The following is a 19,020-nucleotide window of genomic DNA, read 5'->3' on the forward strand; positions in this document are numbered from 1 at the left end:
CGCTCGGGATTGGATGGCGAGATCTTGATTTTCCTAAAATTGCGTCATTTCGAACCCAATTGGGTCCAGATGTTTTGGGCACCGACGGGTTACCGTCTCGGAAACTCTCAATCAGACGCAAGCGAAAGGAGAAGAGGCGGTTAATTAAATATTGAGCAGAAAGTCGCGTGGGGAGCGTGTCACGTGGTCCTCGAGGCGCGTCGAGCCTTGGATAAATACCGCGCGGCACCGAGCCTGCAAAAGAGCGCGCCGCATCTGCTTCCTCCACCGCCGCGGCCACCTAGAGTGCCGAGCGCCCCGCGTGCGCTCCGAGCAGCCAGACGAACCCTGCCGGCCTGCTCGCCGCGGTAAGTGCCCGCCCCGCGCATCGCTCCGAGGTGACGGCTGGCCGCTAGGGCGGCGGACAGTGGGCAGACAGCGGAGGGACATCGAGGAACGGGAATCCAAAGTGCCAACGTCCCTCTTTGTTTTCCACCGACAGAGCCTCCCGGCTTGAAGGTGTGGATTGGTGGATCGGGGGCTGAGGGAGTTGGGATCCAGGGAGAAGGGGATGTGAGAAGCTTGGGGTCATGGTTTTCTTTCCTAAAGGATACAAGGTATGCTTTAGGCTTGTTATCCCCTAGGGTTTTTATCTTGGTTCAATCGGCCCCGACTTGCGTTGTGGGACCAAAAATTATGCTGTCCCAACTCTTGGATAGCCATCCCCAATGTTTCTCTCCTCGGTCTCTTCTTCCCCGTTCTTCCCAGAAATCCAACATGAAAATCCTCGTGGCCTTGGCCGTCTTTTTTCTCGTCTCCACTCAACTGTTTGCAGAAGAAATTGGAGCCAACGATGATCTGAATTATTGGTCCGACTGGTCCGACAGCGACCAGATCAAGGTGAGACCCAGCCGGAGCCGTTCTTCCTGGCCTCGGGAGCTGTCTCTTCCCTGAAGATCGCATTCTAGTTAGCCTGGCAGGCGCCGCGACGGCGACCAGAGGCGGTGGAGGGGCGCAGGGAGAGGGTGGGGTTGTAAAGGAACACCATTCCCTGGATCCCCGCACGAGATTTTGTGCCCACGATCCAAGTTTCCCCCCGGGGGCTGCACCGTCGGGTCTCGGGAACTCCCTGGAGGAATGATGCCCTCCCTGATGAGCCCGGGGTCCTCACAAGGCTGGAAACCTCACAAGGTTTCATCCCGGGGTAACGGGGATTTCGGGGACCCCAGTCGAGCTGCAAGGACCAGGCATTTGGAAACGCTGGGCAGGGGCAGAAGGGGGCGCGCCGGACGCTGGTAGAAGCGGGCACAAAGGACAAGCTGCTGGGGGCTTCGAGGGGCGAGGTGGGTGGAAGCTAACTTCCTGCCCTGACTTTTATTTTACCGACCAGAGGACCGAGCCGCAAGTTTGCCTTTACAAGGCTCGCAGGCTGTTGGTGCAAGGGAGCGCGCCTCGAGGGAACAGTAAAAGTGGCGCGGTGCAGGTCTTTAGTAAAGCGTTGTCATTCCTTCCCCACTCGCGACACACACCTGTGCGCATTTAGGGCGGCCAGGCGTCTCTAAAGCCCGCGCCAGAATCAAGAGCAAGTCAGGTGGCGGCGCGGCAGACGAGTGGGGCGGGGATCCCCAGCCTCTGCAAAGGGCGGATAACGCGCGGGGCTGGGGGACGCCGCGCCTCCGGCTAGCCCGCGAGAGCGGGGCTCGCGGACACGAGTTCTGCCGGGAGGGGTGGAGGAAGAGAGCTCCCGGGCTGGGACCCCACTCAGCCCTCGCGTGGGGAAACCCGGCCTTCTCTCGCCTTCCTGCGGGGCGGGTTTTCGGGTTTTCCGGCCCTGGCGCCGCCACCGCCCGCCTCCAAGCTGCGCCCAGGGCTGGCGCTCACCATCGGAATGACTCGGGTTTCCCGGCGGCGCCGCGCGCTTGTTGCCTACACGCCCGTTTGTCTGTGCGTCTGTCCCCCAGGAGGAGCTGCCCGAGCCCTTTGAGCATCTTCTGCAGAGAATCGCCCGGAGACCCAAGCCTCAGCAGTTCTTCGGATTAATGGGCAAACGGGATGCTGGTGAGATGGGCAGCCATCCCTCTCTCTGTCTCTCTGAGCAACCTGCCCAGTCTCCTCGCTCACTGCTTCTCAGAGCACCCAGTCTCTCTTGCTCTTTGAGTAGAAATTTCCATCCTAAAATGGAATATATCCCCGGGGAGCGACTCTGGCCCTCACCCCACTAACACACGCACATGCCTTCGGAGGGAGGGCGAGATCCGTTGCGGCGCGTGCCCCCACACAATTAGAGTGACCCCAATCAAGAACAGGAAGCAGCCTTACTAGCTGAGTGCTCCCTTGACTGAAGATACAAACTGACAAAGGGGGAAGGCGCGGGGCCTCCAGGGGGTAGTACTCAGAATGGTCTAAGTGCCTGTGGAAACCGATTTTAGACCCTTGGGGTTAGATTAGATTTAGCTCCCTAATGTCTCATGATAGAAATACTCAATTTCCTTGCATTTATCACACCATCAGCGGAACGTGTAAACAGTTAATGCCAATTCATCTTTTGTCAGATTCCTCAATTGAAAAACAAGTGGCCCTGTTAAAGGCTCTTTATGGTAAACATTTCTATAAATCTTTATTTTACTATTGTGAACGCATATGTAGGAAAAGTGAAGAAAAATTTTTTATGGGCTCAAATACAGATTCTTGATAATGCCTGTTTAGTAAAAGTAGAGATTTGTATCCCTCTCTCCTGAGTGTCAAATGGTGGTCCAGCTTGGAGATGTGTTTCTTATAAGAAAACAGGTGGTGTGGCCTAACAGTTATTGTTAGGCCTCAGGGGTCTCATAGTCCTGGGTTTGAATCTGTGGCCCATAGAAAGCACTTAAAAATATTCCTTTTGGTTGCTATTTTATTTTTATCATTAATAATTTGGTTAGCATTTATGGTTCTACTATATTCCTCATGATAGTACATGAATGGGAAATGTTATATGTTTTAAAAATCAACTTATTTTATAATTCTCTTCTGAAAATATAAGGTAGCATCTTTAAAATAAATTTATTGCCTTTGCTAACTTTCTCTTTCTTTCTTCTAGGACATGGCCAGATCTCTCATAAAAGTAAGTTTCAAATTATTTTGACATTTACCAAATGCAAACATAAATTAGATTGATCTTCATTTTATATCTTATTTTCTGTTATAACTTAGGGCCTAATACTTTTAATTAAGACAGTATAAGAATGGAGGAGACTCATATTAATTACATCCAGAGCATGATTTTTTACAGCTGTTTTTTAGACCTAGATGCTTACCAAAATGATGCATTATGTTAAAAATCCTTTAACTCCTAGCTAAATTGTTGGTGAATTCCTGACCCACGGAAACTGTGAGATAATAAATATTTGTTGTTGCTTTAAGCTGCTAAAAAAAAAAGAGAGAAAGAAAAGAAAAGAAAAGAGAGAGCGCCAGAAGAAATCCTTTAACTCCTATACATTGTTAGTTATGGATAAGAATTTCAGTCCTGGGGTAAAAATCCACCACAGATTCCTCTCCCTATTCACCCCTCACCCTCTCCTACCCCCCAACGCTTCCACTGCAAAAACAAAAACAAAACAAAACAAAACAAAAACAAAGCTTTTATAGGTATCTCTTAACATTTCAGTATGCTGGATCTCTTGACGATACCATGTATTAGGGTAATCCAGCAGCCAATTAAGGAGATTGAGTGAAAGAGCAGAGAATCCATAGTAAAGGTAAAGACAGAAATGCAGTTTTTTGGTCCCATAATTGAATGGGGACCCTCAATCTATCAAAGTACAATGAAACATTTCTTAGGGCAGTAGAGATGGCCGAGTTATGACACTTGACATTCATTTGATCCCGGTTTCCCAGTTAATGGAACTCGAATTGACGGGAAGTCCCATGGGTCCATCTCAATCAGATGCATTTACCCCAGGATCCACCCACAACTCCACTTGGATTTTGGTTCACTGGTTGGCAGAGAAGGTCACATTAAAATAGCAGTCTTATTCTCAAATAATACAGTATAAAGCAAGAGACCTTTCCCCACTAGAGTTGAAATAGTAACCTTTTTCATTTTCTTATTCATATTTAAGTTCTAAAGATTTGACTTTCAAGAGAATTATATAGAGCAAAATTCTGTGTAATGAAAGTAAATGCACTCTATTAATGTCAAAATTAACACACTTTTCCAAAAGTATTTTTAAAAATCCAATAAAATAAAAATAGTGACCTTTTAGAAGTTTATAATCATCAGGTGCAGGGATCTGACTTAACTAAGGTTCAGTTCCTGAGAAATACAACATAGTAATATGAGGACATCAGTTGGATATTTCTGTCACACGACTGTGAAATTGACTCCCTAAAAACCAAAACTAGCTTAAATAGCAGCAATATTTAAAACATTGTATATAAACAGGTAAACTGTAATATACATAAAGTATACTTGCTAATAATTAGATAGAGAATTAAGAAAAGTGCTTTCATTGTATTGTTTTAATGTCATTTGTAAGACTTATTAGAAATCTTCATTTCTTCAGGCTCACCAAAACTTGAAATGGTTATATATTTATTATAAGGCATATATTCTAAAGCTTGCTTTTCCTCGGTACTAGTTATAACAGTTTATTTCCTCAAAGACGTACATATTAAAATACCCCTAAATGTATTTTTCCAGGGCATAAAACAGATTCCTTTGTTGGACTAATGGGCAAAAGAGCTTTAAATTCTGGTATGTATAAAACTATGACTGAAAATAGACAGTAACTTAAATCTATTATTTTCTTTCTAAGGCATAGTTTTCAAAGTACTGAAAAGGAATGATAAATTTAAAATGAGTACTTATGGTGAAAAAAAATCTAATTGCAATAAATAAATCCAAGAATTTATTTGTAGCTGATTAAGCTAATCTCACCTAGGATGCATCTTTCTTTCTCAAACTACCAGCCTTACCAGTGTCTGCCCCATTTAATCATTACCTAACCTGAATCCTTGGGCTAGTCTAGTACTTGTTCCCTTATATTTGTTACATAAGCCACACTGAACTTGACTGAACTAAGCGGTGACAGGTTATGTGGGAAATAAGACCAATTTTCACTTACTACCGAGGTCATTCAAAAGGCTTATATGACGTTACATCTGGCAGTCTTCCAGCACAAAAGTAAACAAATAAAGAAAACAAACAAATCCATTTATACTTTATGAAGTTATAAAAGCTCAAACTCGAAATATCCTGATGGATTTTGAGAGTATGGGAAAAACACAGTCCATTCCAGTGCTTTTGAAAAGGAGCACGATCAAGTCATCCTGGAGAATTATAATCAGTTCTGGCTGTAAACCCTCACAGGGAAGGGGTGCCACAATCCTCCTAACCCATCTTAATCCCCAACAAGTCTTTCTCTTGACATAAAGCCTGCCTATTTCCTTTCCTCTCTGTAGTTCCCATCGTCTGTGTAAAAATGCCACATACCTATATCCAAAAACCCATTCATCGTACCGTTTTCAAGGTTAAATAACCCCTATATCATTTTCACAGAGACTGATTTTTTTGTAAAGCACATTCAGTCTTTTATAGTAATTAGCTTAGGTTCCTTAGGAAAGGTATTCAAACTCCTTTTATTTTACCTTTAGTGAAAATAGAATTATACTATTAATGAAGTAATTAATTAGAAAGTAACCAGCTGCCTTATCTGTTTAGGATATTTCAGGTTTCTAGAAAATCTGTAACTAAGCAGTGCTGGCTTAATTATCTGGAAAATTCATGCAAAAAATGATGTATCCTACCATTGGTTCTCTACCTTCCAAATTTAGACACTACGCTTGTATTTCTTTTTCAGTAATTCGGGGGCCGCTCAAGTATAAATTTTATTTTTTTTTCAAGTTTAAATTTTAAAGAAGTTACCAGTGTGCCTCATGAAAAACTTTAAATTATTTTATATATTTATATATAAATAATATATAATATATATTATCCTCCAGCTTTTGGAAATGGAATGTAAATTTAAACCACACTGGCTTTACTTGTAGCAAAAGCGTGCGCTATCCCTTCTATAACTGTGGTCTTCTTGATAACTATATTAGTCATCAACTTTTTATTGCCAGAACTGATACAGATTTCAGAACATGGCTAACTTTACAAATAATATGGATACTGTGATTTCTACAGATTAAATGTTATTAAATGTGTGCAAAGTAATAATGTAATTATAGGTAAATTGAATCACTATAATGAGTCAAGATCAATAGAATCACTATAATGAGTCAGGATCAATTTATGACTAAATCTTCACTCCTCCATTTTAAGAAAATATAAAAGGAAAAAACAGGCAAAAATGTATGTACATTCAATCAGAGATCTTTTCATATGATCAATTGAGGCAAGGTTATGATTGTGTCCTGGTATGTGTTAAATTCTGGTATGTCTAAAACCATGACTGAAAATAGACAGTATCTCAAATCTGTTATTTTCTTTCTAAGGCATAGTTTTCAAAGTACTAAAAAGGAATGATAAATTTAAAATGAGTACTTATGGTAAAAAAAAAAATCTAATTGCAATAAATAAATCCAAGAATTTATTTGTAGCTGAATTTATCTGTAGGCTGTGTCCTACAGCCATCTGATTCTTAACCTTTTGTGGTCACAGACTCCTTTGACAGTCTGAGAAATCTAGAAACCTGCTTTGTGGAGAAACCCTCATTAGCTTATAAACATAAAAATCTACATACAGTTTCAGAGGGTTCAAGAACCAGATACAAAACTTTGCTTCCCGTGAAGAGGATATTCTGTCCCAGCTAACACGAATCCGTCTTTGGTTACTTTACATTAGCATTCACCTTACTTCTCTGAGGAACAGAATCATGTTACCTAAAGCTTGTCAGGAACGGAACTCGTGCTAGTCAGTCCTCCTCCTAATACAAACAAAGCAGGATGAGAAATGGACTGTTTCCTTCCTTGAGAACTGCCCGGCGTGGAGTTCAGACTGGTCCGCCCTGGAAGCACATACGTGATTGGCATAAAGCATTCAGCTTATCATGAACCTAGTGTTGGATGCTAACTGGGCGTCTGCTCAGTAGGGAAATGGGAGAGTGATCACCCTACAGCTCTCACCTACCTCCTCTCTTAACAGATCTTTCTCACTGAAAAAATTGTTTAGAGTGGCATCTATAATTCCTACCTAACTTCCACAGTTCTTCCTATTGTTTTTGTTTAAATTCAGTATTTTATACAGGACATATGAATTTTAAAAAGCAGCATAGTTTCACTAAAATGTAAATCTAAGTATATAAATTAACTAAAATGATGAATAATATACTTTAGTAGTCTGATCGCAACAGTCTGATCCTTGCCCTTTTGTGGTTACAGACCTCTTCGAAATTGCATATCATATCATCATATCATATCATATCATATCATCATAATTTCGGCTTTTTTTTTTTAGTCCGGATAGTCAAAGTACTTAAATTACTTGCTAAGTCTATGTTAAATACTTTTGGAGGCAGTGATTAATCTTCCACAGGCCATTAGGGTGCTGGGAGGTAAGTTAAACTGTTATACGTGGATGGCACAATTGCCCTACCCACTGACAACGATGTTGTTTTTTAGTTTCAAGGACAATCCCTCATTGGGAAGTATCCCCAAGACAGGAGGAGACCTCTACACCATTCAGTGTACTCCTGTAACAGGAACCAGCCAACCCTTTCTGTAAAGAGCCAGATAACAAATATTTTGGATTTTGTGAGCTGTGCCGTCTCGGGAGCAACCACTCCGATCCGTCATGTTAATGCTAAAGTAGCCATAGACAATACATAAATGAGTGGGTAGGCCACGTTCCAATAAAACATTCTTTTCAAGAAAAGGTGGTGGGCTGGATTTGGCCCATGGCCTGTAGTCTGTTGACTCTGTCCTAGAATAAAAGTCTCACATTTTGCTTTCATCCTACTACTATTCCTACTCTATACTTCAGGCATTATCCTTTATATAAATCACCGTGCTTGAGAAAGTTGTGGAGAATGACCACTGCAGTAGATTGTGGAACTACGCTCTGAGGGCACCAAGTAAATGGCAGATGGCCTGAGTAACCAAGGATTCTGTGGTTAGATCACTTCCAATCGGGACAGAGACGGAGGCAAGATTGGAGGATGTGCAAAGAAAGCTCTTAGAAATACTTCAATGGAGAGGGGAAAGTCATTAATGAGTTTTTAATAAATTACAGTGTGTCTTGAAGTTTATTTAACGCTCTCGGAGAATCCTCTTAAAAAACCCTCTGCCTTTTCTTTGTTCTCAGTGGCTTATGAAAGGAGCGCGATGCAGAATTATGAACGAAGACGCAAATAAACCCCCTCATGTGTAATTTATTGAGCTTCATGTGTGTCAGTGGCCAATGAAAGGTAACATGAGACCTGCACCATGAGGAATAATTATTTATTTAATAATCATTGTTTTGAGTGGAAAACTAAAAAAAAACTTTATTTTTCATATTGTGCCAATACGTGCTGTGAAAGTGTGTTATAATTCTAATGTGACCCCCTCAGACGTAGAAATCAGTGGGCATTTCTCAACAAAGCACAGTGTTCAGTGAAACTGAAATATGTTCTTCAAAGAAAGAAATCATCTTGGTTCCCTGGAAGCAGTCATGTCAGCCACTGATGAAGGAGAGGGATCTCACAGACAGGCTTGTGCTTCCTCTGTTTTCATGGTGGAAATGTGCTAAGATTTGGTATCAAAGTGTGTCCCTGCAGCATGTGTCATGTGTTGTGACTTAAATAGAGATGTTTTACAAGTTTTCACGTGATTCTATGGTCTTCATTTCATTGTATAATGTGTTGTGAAAGTTAACATTTTAAATAAAAGAAAAAATATCTTGAGAATTGGGTTTTATTCTTTCATTAATATTTATGTCACACCAGCACACGTTCTTTTAGTAGATGAAATATGTTCAAAGCTATTTTGGCTGCTCAATAGTGAAACATAAAGCTACTAAATTTCTTTCTTAAGGTAAATGACTACAGTGTAATCTCAGTTCCTCTCTCTCTCTCTCTCTCTTACATACACACACACACACACACACACACATGCGCTTTTTGGGGGGGGGGGGGGGGGCGGAGGTCAGTCATTTGGCACAAGATCATCCATGAGGAAAACGATTACATTTTGGAATCCAAAGAGTAGAGGATAAGTTCTGTTGATGCATGCCCATGATTTCCTTTTACAAATAGGATAATAATCTGTTTTAGAGATGTATTCCACTGGTTATTTCCTTGTTGGATAAAACATCAGCACACTACCATTTAAGCCCTGCTTAGAGCCCAGGTATAAATGTACCAGTGTGTTATTCACACTAGAATTAAGACACCAAATTGCAAAAGATGATGCAGAAAGATGGGGGTTGATTGATAATAGGGCATCACCCCCATAATGAAGACAAGAGCACTTTTCTAGCATTTCTAAGGAGGCCTGTGAATTGCTAACACCCGTTACACTCTCCAGCTAAAGCATGTGCATCAGGAATAAATACAGAACAATCAAGGGGAGGCTGTTGTGTATTTGTTTAAGGGGAAGGATTGGTAAGTGTCCTTGGAACTGTTTTTGGATTACATAGAGGGTGTGGAAGATTGACAAGTGGTATAAAGACCACTTGAAGACAGACTAAAACTCCATGACCTTAGCCTGGATTGGTGACTATTGTTGATCAATAGTTTGATCAATATTATTGATCAATGGTTAAACTCATTGTGGGACAGAAGAGCTAAAGCATATTTTAAACTTTATATTTTTAAATAAAAATTTTCTTTTTAAAAAAACTCTAACAATGCTGCCTGGCTGGCTCAGTTGGAAGAGTAAGCGACTCTTGGTCTTGGGGTTGTGAGGTTGAGCCCCACGTTGGGTGTAGAGATTACTTAAATAAATAAACTTTAAAGAAAAAAAACTCTAACAATCTCATTTCCTTATTACACAATACATTGAAATATTTCAAAATATAAATGATAAGCACAATGGAGGTCAGAGTCATCTAGAGCCCCACTCTCTAATAGTAATGTTTAATACTCTATTTAAGAATAATAATTGCAATTTATAAATTATATAAATTCATAAATCAGGGTCAGAGGTTCTAATGTGAGAATGTGAGAGGAGTCAGTATTAGAAAATGATTATAAGGGGAAATAGCAGAACAAATTAATATCTAACAATGAGATTGATTAAGCAAACTGGCATACTGATACAATTGAATATTTTGCCATCATTTAAAATGGCATTATGTGTTTAGTGACATGACGTGTGCATATATGGTATATTGTTAGGCACAAAGCAATATTCCTGCAGTATATATACATATATATTTCTGCATAGATGTCATAACAAGAAGAAACAATGTAATGGATGAGTGTGGGGTTCAGAGTCCAGCTGCATGGGTTTGAATCCTGACTCCATCACTTGAGGCCCTGTGATGAAGGGCAAGTCCTTTAACTTCTTTCTGCCTTATTATCCTCATCCCTAAAACTGGATTAATACTATGCACTACCATGCATACTGGACAGTATCCACTACAGAGCTTAGCTGAGGGTTGCAGAACAGGATACCTGTAAAGCTTGGAGCTCGGTCTCTGGCACACAGCAAATATTCAGTGAACGTTACCTGTTGCCGTTGCTAGCTACTCTCCCAAATGCCAGTGAGAAAATTAGCACTGTTTTTTAGCAACTGAAATATTTTTTAATAGGTGCACGGAAGAAGCAGCAGCATGGGGTGGTTTTTATATAGCCACTACCCAAATTAAATCTAGGGTTGTATCACAAATGGCTATGCTCTGTGCTGTGCATTGCTCACTAGACAGTCCCTGTGGCCCCTACTGTCTCTGAGATTCTATAAATCTCTGCAGCATGAGCCCAGAGTGCTGCATAAAGTCCTGTATCAGGGGGACTGCATTCATGCCTGCTTGCCCTCCAGGCCCAGAAACCCAGCAACAGCATCAATAAGGAAAGGGAGAGGAACTCCTGTGCTACGTGTGTGCTCATGAAATCGTTACTATTACTCCCCCTCTGTAGCATGGTCCCTTTAACAAAAATAAGCTTTCTTCACCTTTATTCTTTCTTAAGTATTTTATTCTGTTCTGAAAAAGCAAGAAGATGAATCTAAATAGTTACCCAACTACTTTATATTGCTTTGGCTTTTTCTCTGTTTTCTCGTTTGGCTTTGTTTGGGTCCGGGACGAGGACAGAAACAAATGACACTCCAGCTAAGTAATTTGAGGAGAAGTGAATAAAGGGACTAATTACAAAGATGTAGGCAAGTTGTAGAGAAGCCAGCAATGGGATGTGGGTCTCCAGCCTGGCACCCCTGGGAGCCACTGCTGCCCCAGGCCTGAAGGACCAAGATGAGGACGTGAGGGTCTCTGTGTGCAGAGGACCACCTGGCAGGTGTTGTCTTCAGTAGGAGGACAGAATCAACACAGGGTAGTCAGATATCTGGGGGGTGGAGGGGGGTAGTGCTAGGAAAGGCCAGGGAATAAATATCCCAATCTCACTGACCTCCTGGTGGGCAAACCCAACTGGAAACAGAGGGCTTGGGGCCCTCGATGCTGTCCACACCATTGAGCAGCATAGACAGGGCACCAGAGCAGGTGGAAAAAGCTGATGGGTGCATTTGGAAGTAGAAAAGATGTCTGGGGCGCCTGGGTGGCTCAGTTGGTTAAGCGTCTGTCTTTAGCTCAGGTCATGATCTCACGGCCCTGGGATGGAGCCTGTGTCGGGCTCCCTGCTCAGCGGGAAGCCTGCTTCTCCCTTTCCTTTTGCCCCCCCCCATCCTCCATTCTTGCTCTCTCTCTTGTTCTGCTCTCTCTCTCAAATAAATAAATAAAATCTTAAAAAAAAAAAGAAAAGGAAGATGTCCAATGGATTATGTATGACATTATTTTGAATCCCAAAACAAGACTAATATGCTGAAATTCAAATAGAGAAAATTATAAAGTAAAAATCAGTCTTCCTCTGGACACCCCATTCCATTCCCTTGGAATATAGTTTCATATGGACCCATCCAAACACACAAACAAAAATAACATCTTAATTTGAGCACATGCTGACATCTGTTTTTTCGTTCTGTTTTGTTTTTTTTGTTGTTTTTTTGAAATCTCCTTGTTTTAACACCAAGTCATTATTATTTCTTAAGTTATATTTTAAAAGAAATTAATAAGGACATTGGGATTTGTGAAAAACAGAGTAAGGACTTTTGGTGGACCAAAAGTTATCCAGATCTTTAAGAAAGAAAACACACAGAGAGCCACAGTGGTAAGCCATCGCCCCAAGGAGTCATGGAGGCTTCAGAAAAAGGTGCCAATCCTAGAAGAAGGAAGTGACTGTTGCAGAACACAGACTTCTCATCAGCAACCCTGAGTGCTATGAGGTAAGGGAACAAAATCTAAAAATTCTTAAGGAAAAAAATTATCTAGTCAAACTATCCTTTAACAATGAGAATGAATTTGTGAAAGGAGAAAAACCAACCAAATCCTGTTAACTTAAGCTTTATTAAAATCATCACAATAGGACAACCCAAGATAGCTATGTTACTGGAGAGCAGACAGCCTAAGGAATTGCTATGTTAAATTGGTGAAGGTCAAAGTTTTGCTATATTCTGAGAATTAGTCACTGTTCTGATTCTCAGAAGATATGGGGAACTTAAGCTGCATTAGTCAGGGGACAGGATATGGGGCCTGCAAGAGTGGAGTTAAAGCTTTAGCAGCTCTTTTTCAGTTTGGATATAGTAGGAGTGGTGAGGAGGAAGAGGTGAAGACCAGATCTTGCTAGAGTCAGTGGAATAAATTCAGCCATTCAGCTTCTTTCATGAATTAAGGACATTTTCAAACATATAGGACCTCAGAAAGTTTACCATCCACATTCTTTGAAAGAATTGTTATATTATTTCAGCAAGAAGAAAAATAAATCTGGGAAAGAGTAATGAGTAACAAACACAGCAACAAAGAAATCATTTGAAACAACATTGCTGAACTGAAATCAGTGTGTGTGTTAAACCATCTGGAAATAAAACTCTATAAGATGTCAACATGAGAGTTAGTTGGGGGAAAAAGGAGAGTGTAAAAGGGAATAAATGCATGTTAAATTTCTTGTATTATTGAAATGAAGGGTAGAACATAGATGTATTTGACTCTAGACTTTTGAAAAAGAAAATGTAAGTTTCTTGTATGAGCTAAAAATGTGCACAAGCTGAACAAAAAAGAACAGATGAATGTACAACTATCACAACAGAAGAGGGGAAATGTTGCAAAACAAAATCTAACCAAAAGAGACAAGAAAGCCTTAATTTTTTTTTTTTTTTTAGCAGAGTGCCCAGGTGGCTCAGTCAGTTAAGTGACCAGCTCTTGGTTTCAACTCAGGTCATGGTCTTGGGGTCCTGGGATCAAGCCCCACACCAGGCTTGGTACTCAGCCCAGAGTCTGCTTGAGAATTCTCCCTCTCCCTCTGCCTGGCCCCCAACTCATGCACACATATGTACACACTCTATCTCCCTCTCTCTCTAGAATGGGTGAATAAATCTTTAAAAAAAATGTTTTAAAAAATTTTAGCAAATAAAAAAACAGAAAAGACTATGGCAAGAATAAATCAAAACCTATTCATATTTATGACAAATGTGAGCAGTTTTATCAGACCTATAAAAGACAGAGACTATCAAGTTGGTAAAAAAGAAAATCCAGCTATTCTTATTTACCAGAATCAAATCTGAAAAAAAATAATGTAGAATTGTTGAAAGTAAAGAGATACTAAAAATTACCTGCCAAAGTACTAACACAATGATTTTAAAGCAATATTACCACCAGACAAAACAGAATTCAAGGTGAAGATTCCCAGGGGATCAAGAAGAATACTTAATATTGATAAAAGGAGTAATCCACTAAAAAGATATTAACAGTAGTGAACCTTTATAAATATGAGCTATGTTCAAAATATATAAAGCTAAAGCTAACAGAAATATTTAAAAGTATTAAAAATGTACACATCTTTAATAATCATGACAGACATCACAGTGTTTTGGTAAACAACAGATTAGTCAAAAAGTAAACAAGGGTAAGAAGAATTCAGTAACATAATTAGGAATCTTCCTCAAATAAGCATACAGAGAATTAAGACAAGTAGACACACACAATTAAGAATCTTCATAAAATAGACACACTTTCTAAAAATATATGTGGAACATTCAGAAAATTGAGCAACAAGACACAACTGAACTCAAAAAATTCTAAAATATCCCTCTCATATAAGCCATAATTGCATATGACACCGCCAAAAGAATAAAAAATCAACATGTTGCCAGAAAATCCATGTGGCAGAAAAGTTTGGGACAGACTCCCAAATAACTCTTGAGATAAAGGAAAAAATAAAGAGATAGCTTACAAAATACTTTGAACTGAATAACCATGTGGGTCACGGGTTTCCAAAGCTATCCCTACATGTGGAGATTTGCTAGAAGGACTCAGGGGACTCAGCAGATAGTTGCACCCATGGCTAAGATTTACTACAACAACCTAGTAAAGCCACACAGTGGGTCATAAGGGAAAAAGATACAGGTGGTGTCTGGAGAAATCTATGTGTAGGTTTCCTTATGCCCTCTCTCTCCCCATGAGGGGTCACAGAGAGTGCACTCTTTTCCCAGTAACAAGAATACAGCAATAAGTATGAGATGTTTCTGCTCAGGAGGCCCATTAAAAACTCAGCGGCCAAGGTTTTTATTGGGGTCTGGTCACATAGGCACTCTCTACCTAGCACATTCCAAAATTTTAGACTCCCAGAAAGAAAGCAAATGTTTAGCATAAAGCACCTTATTTGTACAAATAGTTTAGGCACAGTGAGCTACCCTTATCATAGAGGGAAAGTTTTTATATATAAGTGAAGGAATGAGCTTACCACACAATTTGCCAGATACCAGCCAAGGGTCAAGCTTGCAAGCAGGCCTTTTCAAGAATCTCAAGCCTGCTCCGTGAACTAGTTTTTGCAAAACATGTATGACCTCTGTATCAAAACTTGGGTATGGAACCAGAGAAATTCTCAGGAAGAAATTTATAGCCATAAGTGAATTTGCCCCCAAATAAAGGGGGCTGAAATTTAATGAAAAAGATTTCACCAAAAGACACTGAAAAGAACAACAAAATAAGTCTAATGAAAGCAGAATGAAGGAATTAAGATTAAGCCAGATATTAATGAAACAAAGACTATAAGAACAAACACAAAATAATAGGCTTGATCAGTAACATAAATCTTAGTTTTTCAAAAGAAAAAAATTTTAAGATAAAACTTTGGAAATCTATAGTTAAGAAAAAAGAAACAGAAGGTAAAATGATGTTGACAGGAAAACAACCATAGGTACACAGGAGTTTGAAAATTATTAAGATAATTCTATATAAAATTCTGTACCAATGAATGCAAAAATATCCATGAAAGCATATTTTTGGATATTACAAATTATAAATATTGAAGTTAGTTAAAATAAACCAGTAACTGTGAAAGGATTTATAGTTAAACTCATTAACTACCCCGACCCTGACAAACACACACACTGATACTCAAAAGACAGTAGTGCATCAACTAAATATCAACTAAGTAGAATATCAAGTAAAACTCCAGAACTAGGAAAACAGGTCAGGTTAATGATCCAACACAATTAACAAGTTTGGTCTAATCCTTAAAGAAGTGATCCAATTCATTCAATAATAACCACCTAACTCTAAAGATTCCCCCTCAAAACTGTTAGAACTAACAAATGAATTCAGTGAAGTTGTAGGATACAAAATCAACATACACAAATCAGTTGTGTTTGTATACACTAACAATGAAGTATCTGAAAAAGAAATAAAAAAAATCCCATTTATAGTAGCATGAAAAACAATAAAATTCTTAGGAAGAAATGTGACCAAGTAGGTGAACAATCTATACATGAAAAACTAATAAGACATCAATGAAAGAAATTGAAGAAGACACAAATAAATGGAAAGGTATTCCATGCTCATGGATTAGAAAAATTAATATTGTTAAAATGTCCATACTACCTAAGGTAATCTATAGTTTCAAGGCAATCCCTTTCAAAATGCTAATGGTATTTTTTACAGAAATAGAAAAACAAACCTAAAATTTATTTGAAACCACAAAGACCTCAGAAGAGCCAAAACAATCTGGAGAAAGAAAAACAAAGCTGGAGGCATCATACTTCCTGATTCCTATAACTATATTACAAAGTTATAGTAATCAAAACAGTATGATATTGGGACAAAAACAGAAACATAGACCAATGGAAGTGAATAAAGAGCCCAGAAATAAATCCACACATATACAATCAACTAATATTTGACAAGGAAGCTAAGAATACTCAATAAGGAGACCATAGTTTCATCAATAAATTGTGCTGGGAAAATTGGATATTCACAGCTATCTTACATAGCTCACAAAAATTACATGTAAAGACTTAAATATAATACCTGAAATTGGAAAACTCCTAGAAGAAAACATAGGGAAAAGTCTCCTTGACATTGGTCTTGGCAATGATTTTTTTTTTTTGATATGACACCAAAAGCACTAGCAAATTAAAAAGTGTCTGCATAACAAAAGAAACGATTGATAAAATGAAAAAGCAACTTACAGAATGGGAGAAAATATTTGCAAGTCATACATCTGATAAGGAGTTAATATTCAAAATATATAAGGAATTCATACAATAAATAGAAAAAAAGCTGATTTAAAAATGAGCAAAGGACCTAAATAGATGTTTTATCAAATAAGGCATACAAACGGCCAATCAGGACATGAAAAGATGTTCAACATCACTAATCATCAAGGAAATGCAAATCAAAACCACAATGAGATATCACTGCTCACCTCTTAGAATGGCTATCATCAAAAAGACAAGAGATAACAAGAACTGGCAAAGATGTAAAGAAAAGGAAATCCTGTGTACTGCTGGTAGAAATGTAAATTGGTGCAGCCACTATGGAAAACAGCTGGAAGTTCCTCAAAAAATTAAAAAGTGAACTATCGTATGATCCAGCAATCCCACTTCTGGGTCTACACCCAAAGGGAATAAAATCAGGATCTCAAAGAGATGTCTACATTCTCATGTTCACTGCATCATTATTCACAGTAGCCAAGATATAGAAACAACCTAAGTGTTCCTTTACAGAAGAATGGATGGAGAAAATGATATATGCATATAAATAATGGACTACTATTCATCCATCAGACACCGACACCAAATCAGCTGGCACTGTGACCTTGGACTTCCCAGCCTCCAGAACTGTGAGAAATAAAATTTTGTTGTTTAAGCCAATCTGTGGAATTCTGTTATAGCAGCCTGAACAGACCATGACAATGGGGATACAATCACAAATATCCAGACTGTTGGAGTCTCTAAAGGACAACACTCAGCTCCTCGACAGATACACTTAAAAACTAAAGAAAATAGAGAGGTATTTATAGATGAAAAGAGACTTAAGAGACACATCAACCAGTTGAATCTTATATAAACAAATAAACTTTAAAAAAAATTATGAAACAGTCACAGAAGTTTGAACAGTGGATATTTGATGACAGTAAAGAATTATTCTTAATATTTAGATGTGATCATTGTATTCAGTTATGGTTAAACAATATATGAATCACAGTCCTCAACCTCAAGAGGCTCACAGCTAGTAGGGGGAGATACACAGGCGGAAAAATGATTAAAATGCAAGAAGGCAATGCGAGTGACAGGTGAAAAGTATCCTAGGAATGCAGAAAGGCTATCATCTGGGAGGTATGAGAGAGTCTTGAAACACAGCAAGTTTGCCAGGGAAATCAGGGAGGAAGAGAGCTTGGAAGCAAGGAACAAATGTGAACAGAGACAAGTGATATGGGGAAAAAAGGCAAAAGAAAAAATTAAATTTCCTTACAAGTTACAGTCCATTGACAAGTCCTTGAAAGAGGCAGAGTGACATTCCTCTAGGAACTTAGCTGCCTTGATGTTAATACTTTGCTACGGGGAAAAGGCATCTTAGCTTAACATTATCCCCCCCGCCCCCGCCAGGATCCTGTGGGTCTACTTTAACATATAAAAATTCCTTTGGAAATTTCCTTTATCTCCACTCCCCAAGATACATGTTGTCAATCATCCCCCAAGGATATGACCCACCGATATACATCTGAAGGGTCTCATGACTAAGGTTTTACTTGACAGTAATAAATGACCTTTTCTTAACAACGGCTAGTCCCCCTCAAGGTCCCAGAAACCTTGCTTCCAAAATTCCTTAGAGACTTCTGCTGTCCCCAACCCACTCCAAACTTGAAAGTGTATAAAGTCACCCATCATAACCCCAGAGCAGCTCTTTCTGCCCATGGGTCTTGTCCCTATGCTTTATTAAACCACCTTTTTGCACTGAAGATGTCTCAAGAATTCTTTCTTGGCCATCCACTCCAAGCCCCACCACTCCAGACCACAGCATAAGTAGGCATAAGAGAACAGGATGTGCTCTAAGGAGTGCAAATATTTGAGTCTGATCACAGCACACAACAAGTGGGAAGAGACAAGTCTGGAGAGACAGGCTCACATGAGCTCACAGAGGGTCTTTTTTGCTTCCATGCTAATGCTAATGGATTATCTGGTTGATTTTTAATTATTTTCAGAGGTGGAGAAATGTCACTGAAGAGTTACAAGTAGATTTCTCTTCCTAGAGATGAGGAGTTCAATGTAGCTTGGAAGAAAATTTGCTTTGTTTTATAAATAAAACCAAAATGGGTCATTGATCATAGAAATATTAAGGAAGCACCAAACTCGGACAAAGTCATGTGAAAGAATAGTGTTATCAAAGAAAAAGCTCCTTAGACTGAGTTTTACAAGGGAAATCAGGAACCAACTACCATATTAAGAAAAATTACTGAGGCTGAAGATGGTGGAGGAGTAGGGGACTCTATTCCAACCAGTCCCCAGAATTGAGCTGGATATCTACCAGACCACTCTGAACACCCACGAAATCAGCCTGAGATGTAAGAGGATAGATCTGGATCTCTACAAACA

At 39.4% G+C, this 19,020-nt stretch overlaps 1 protein-coding gene across 1 annotated transcript; it reads left to right on the forward strand.

Annotated features, from left to right (window-relative positions):
• The first annotated feature begins 756 nt into the window (after positions 1-756).
• TAC1 (tachykinin precursor 1) lies at positions 757-8,316 on the forward strand. Its single transcript, XM_021689755.1, has 6 exons — positions 757-879; positions 1,941-2,037; positions 2,532-2,576; positions 3,059-3,082; positions 4,661-4,714; positions 8,267-8,316. Exons 1-6 carry the CDS (start codon positions 757-759, stop codon positions 8,314-8,316), a joined length of 393 nt encoding a protein of 130 aa, XP_021545430.1.
• Positions 8,317-19,020: the final 10,704 nt, after the last annotated feature.

The sequence above is a fragment of the Neomonachus schauinslandi genome, chromosome 12 (genome assembly GCF_002201575.2).
Source record: "Neomonachus schauinslandi chromosome 12, ASM220157v2, whole genome shotgun sequence".
NCBI classification, from domain to species: Eukaryota; Metazoa; Chordata; class Mammalia; order Carnivora; family Phocidae; genus Neomonachus; species Neomonachus schauinslandi.

Excerpts from the sequence above, each read along its gene's own strand:
- TAC1 (XM_021689755.1), top strand. The coding sequence starts at position 757 with ATGAAAATCCTCGTGGCCTTGGCCGTCTTTTTTCTCGTCTCCACTCAA. Across the intron at positions 880-1,940 it reads CCGACAGCGACCAGATCAAG|GAGGAGCTGCCCGAGCCCTT; the intron begins GTGAGACCCAGC and ends TCTGTCCCCCAG. Across the intron at positions 4,715-8,266 it reads CAAAAGAGCTTTAAATTCTG|TGGCTTATGAAAGGAGCGCG; the intron begins GTATGTATAAAA and ends CTTTGTTCTCAG.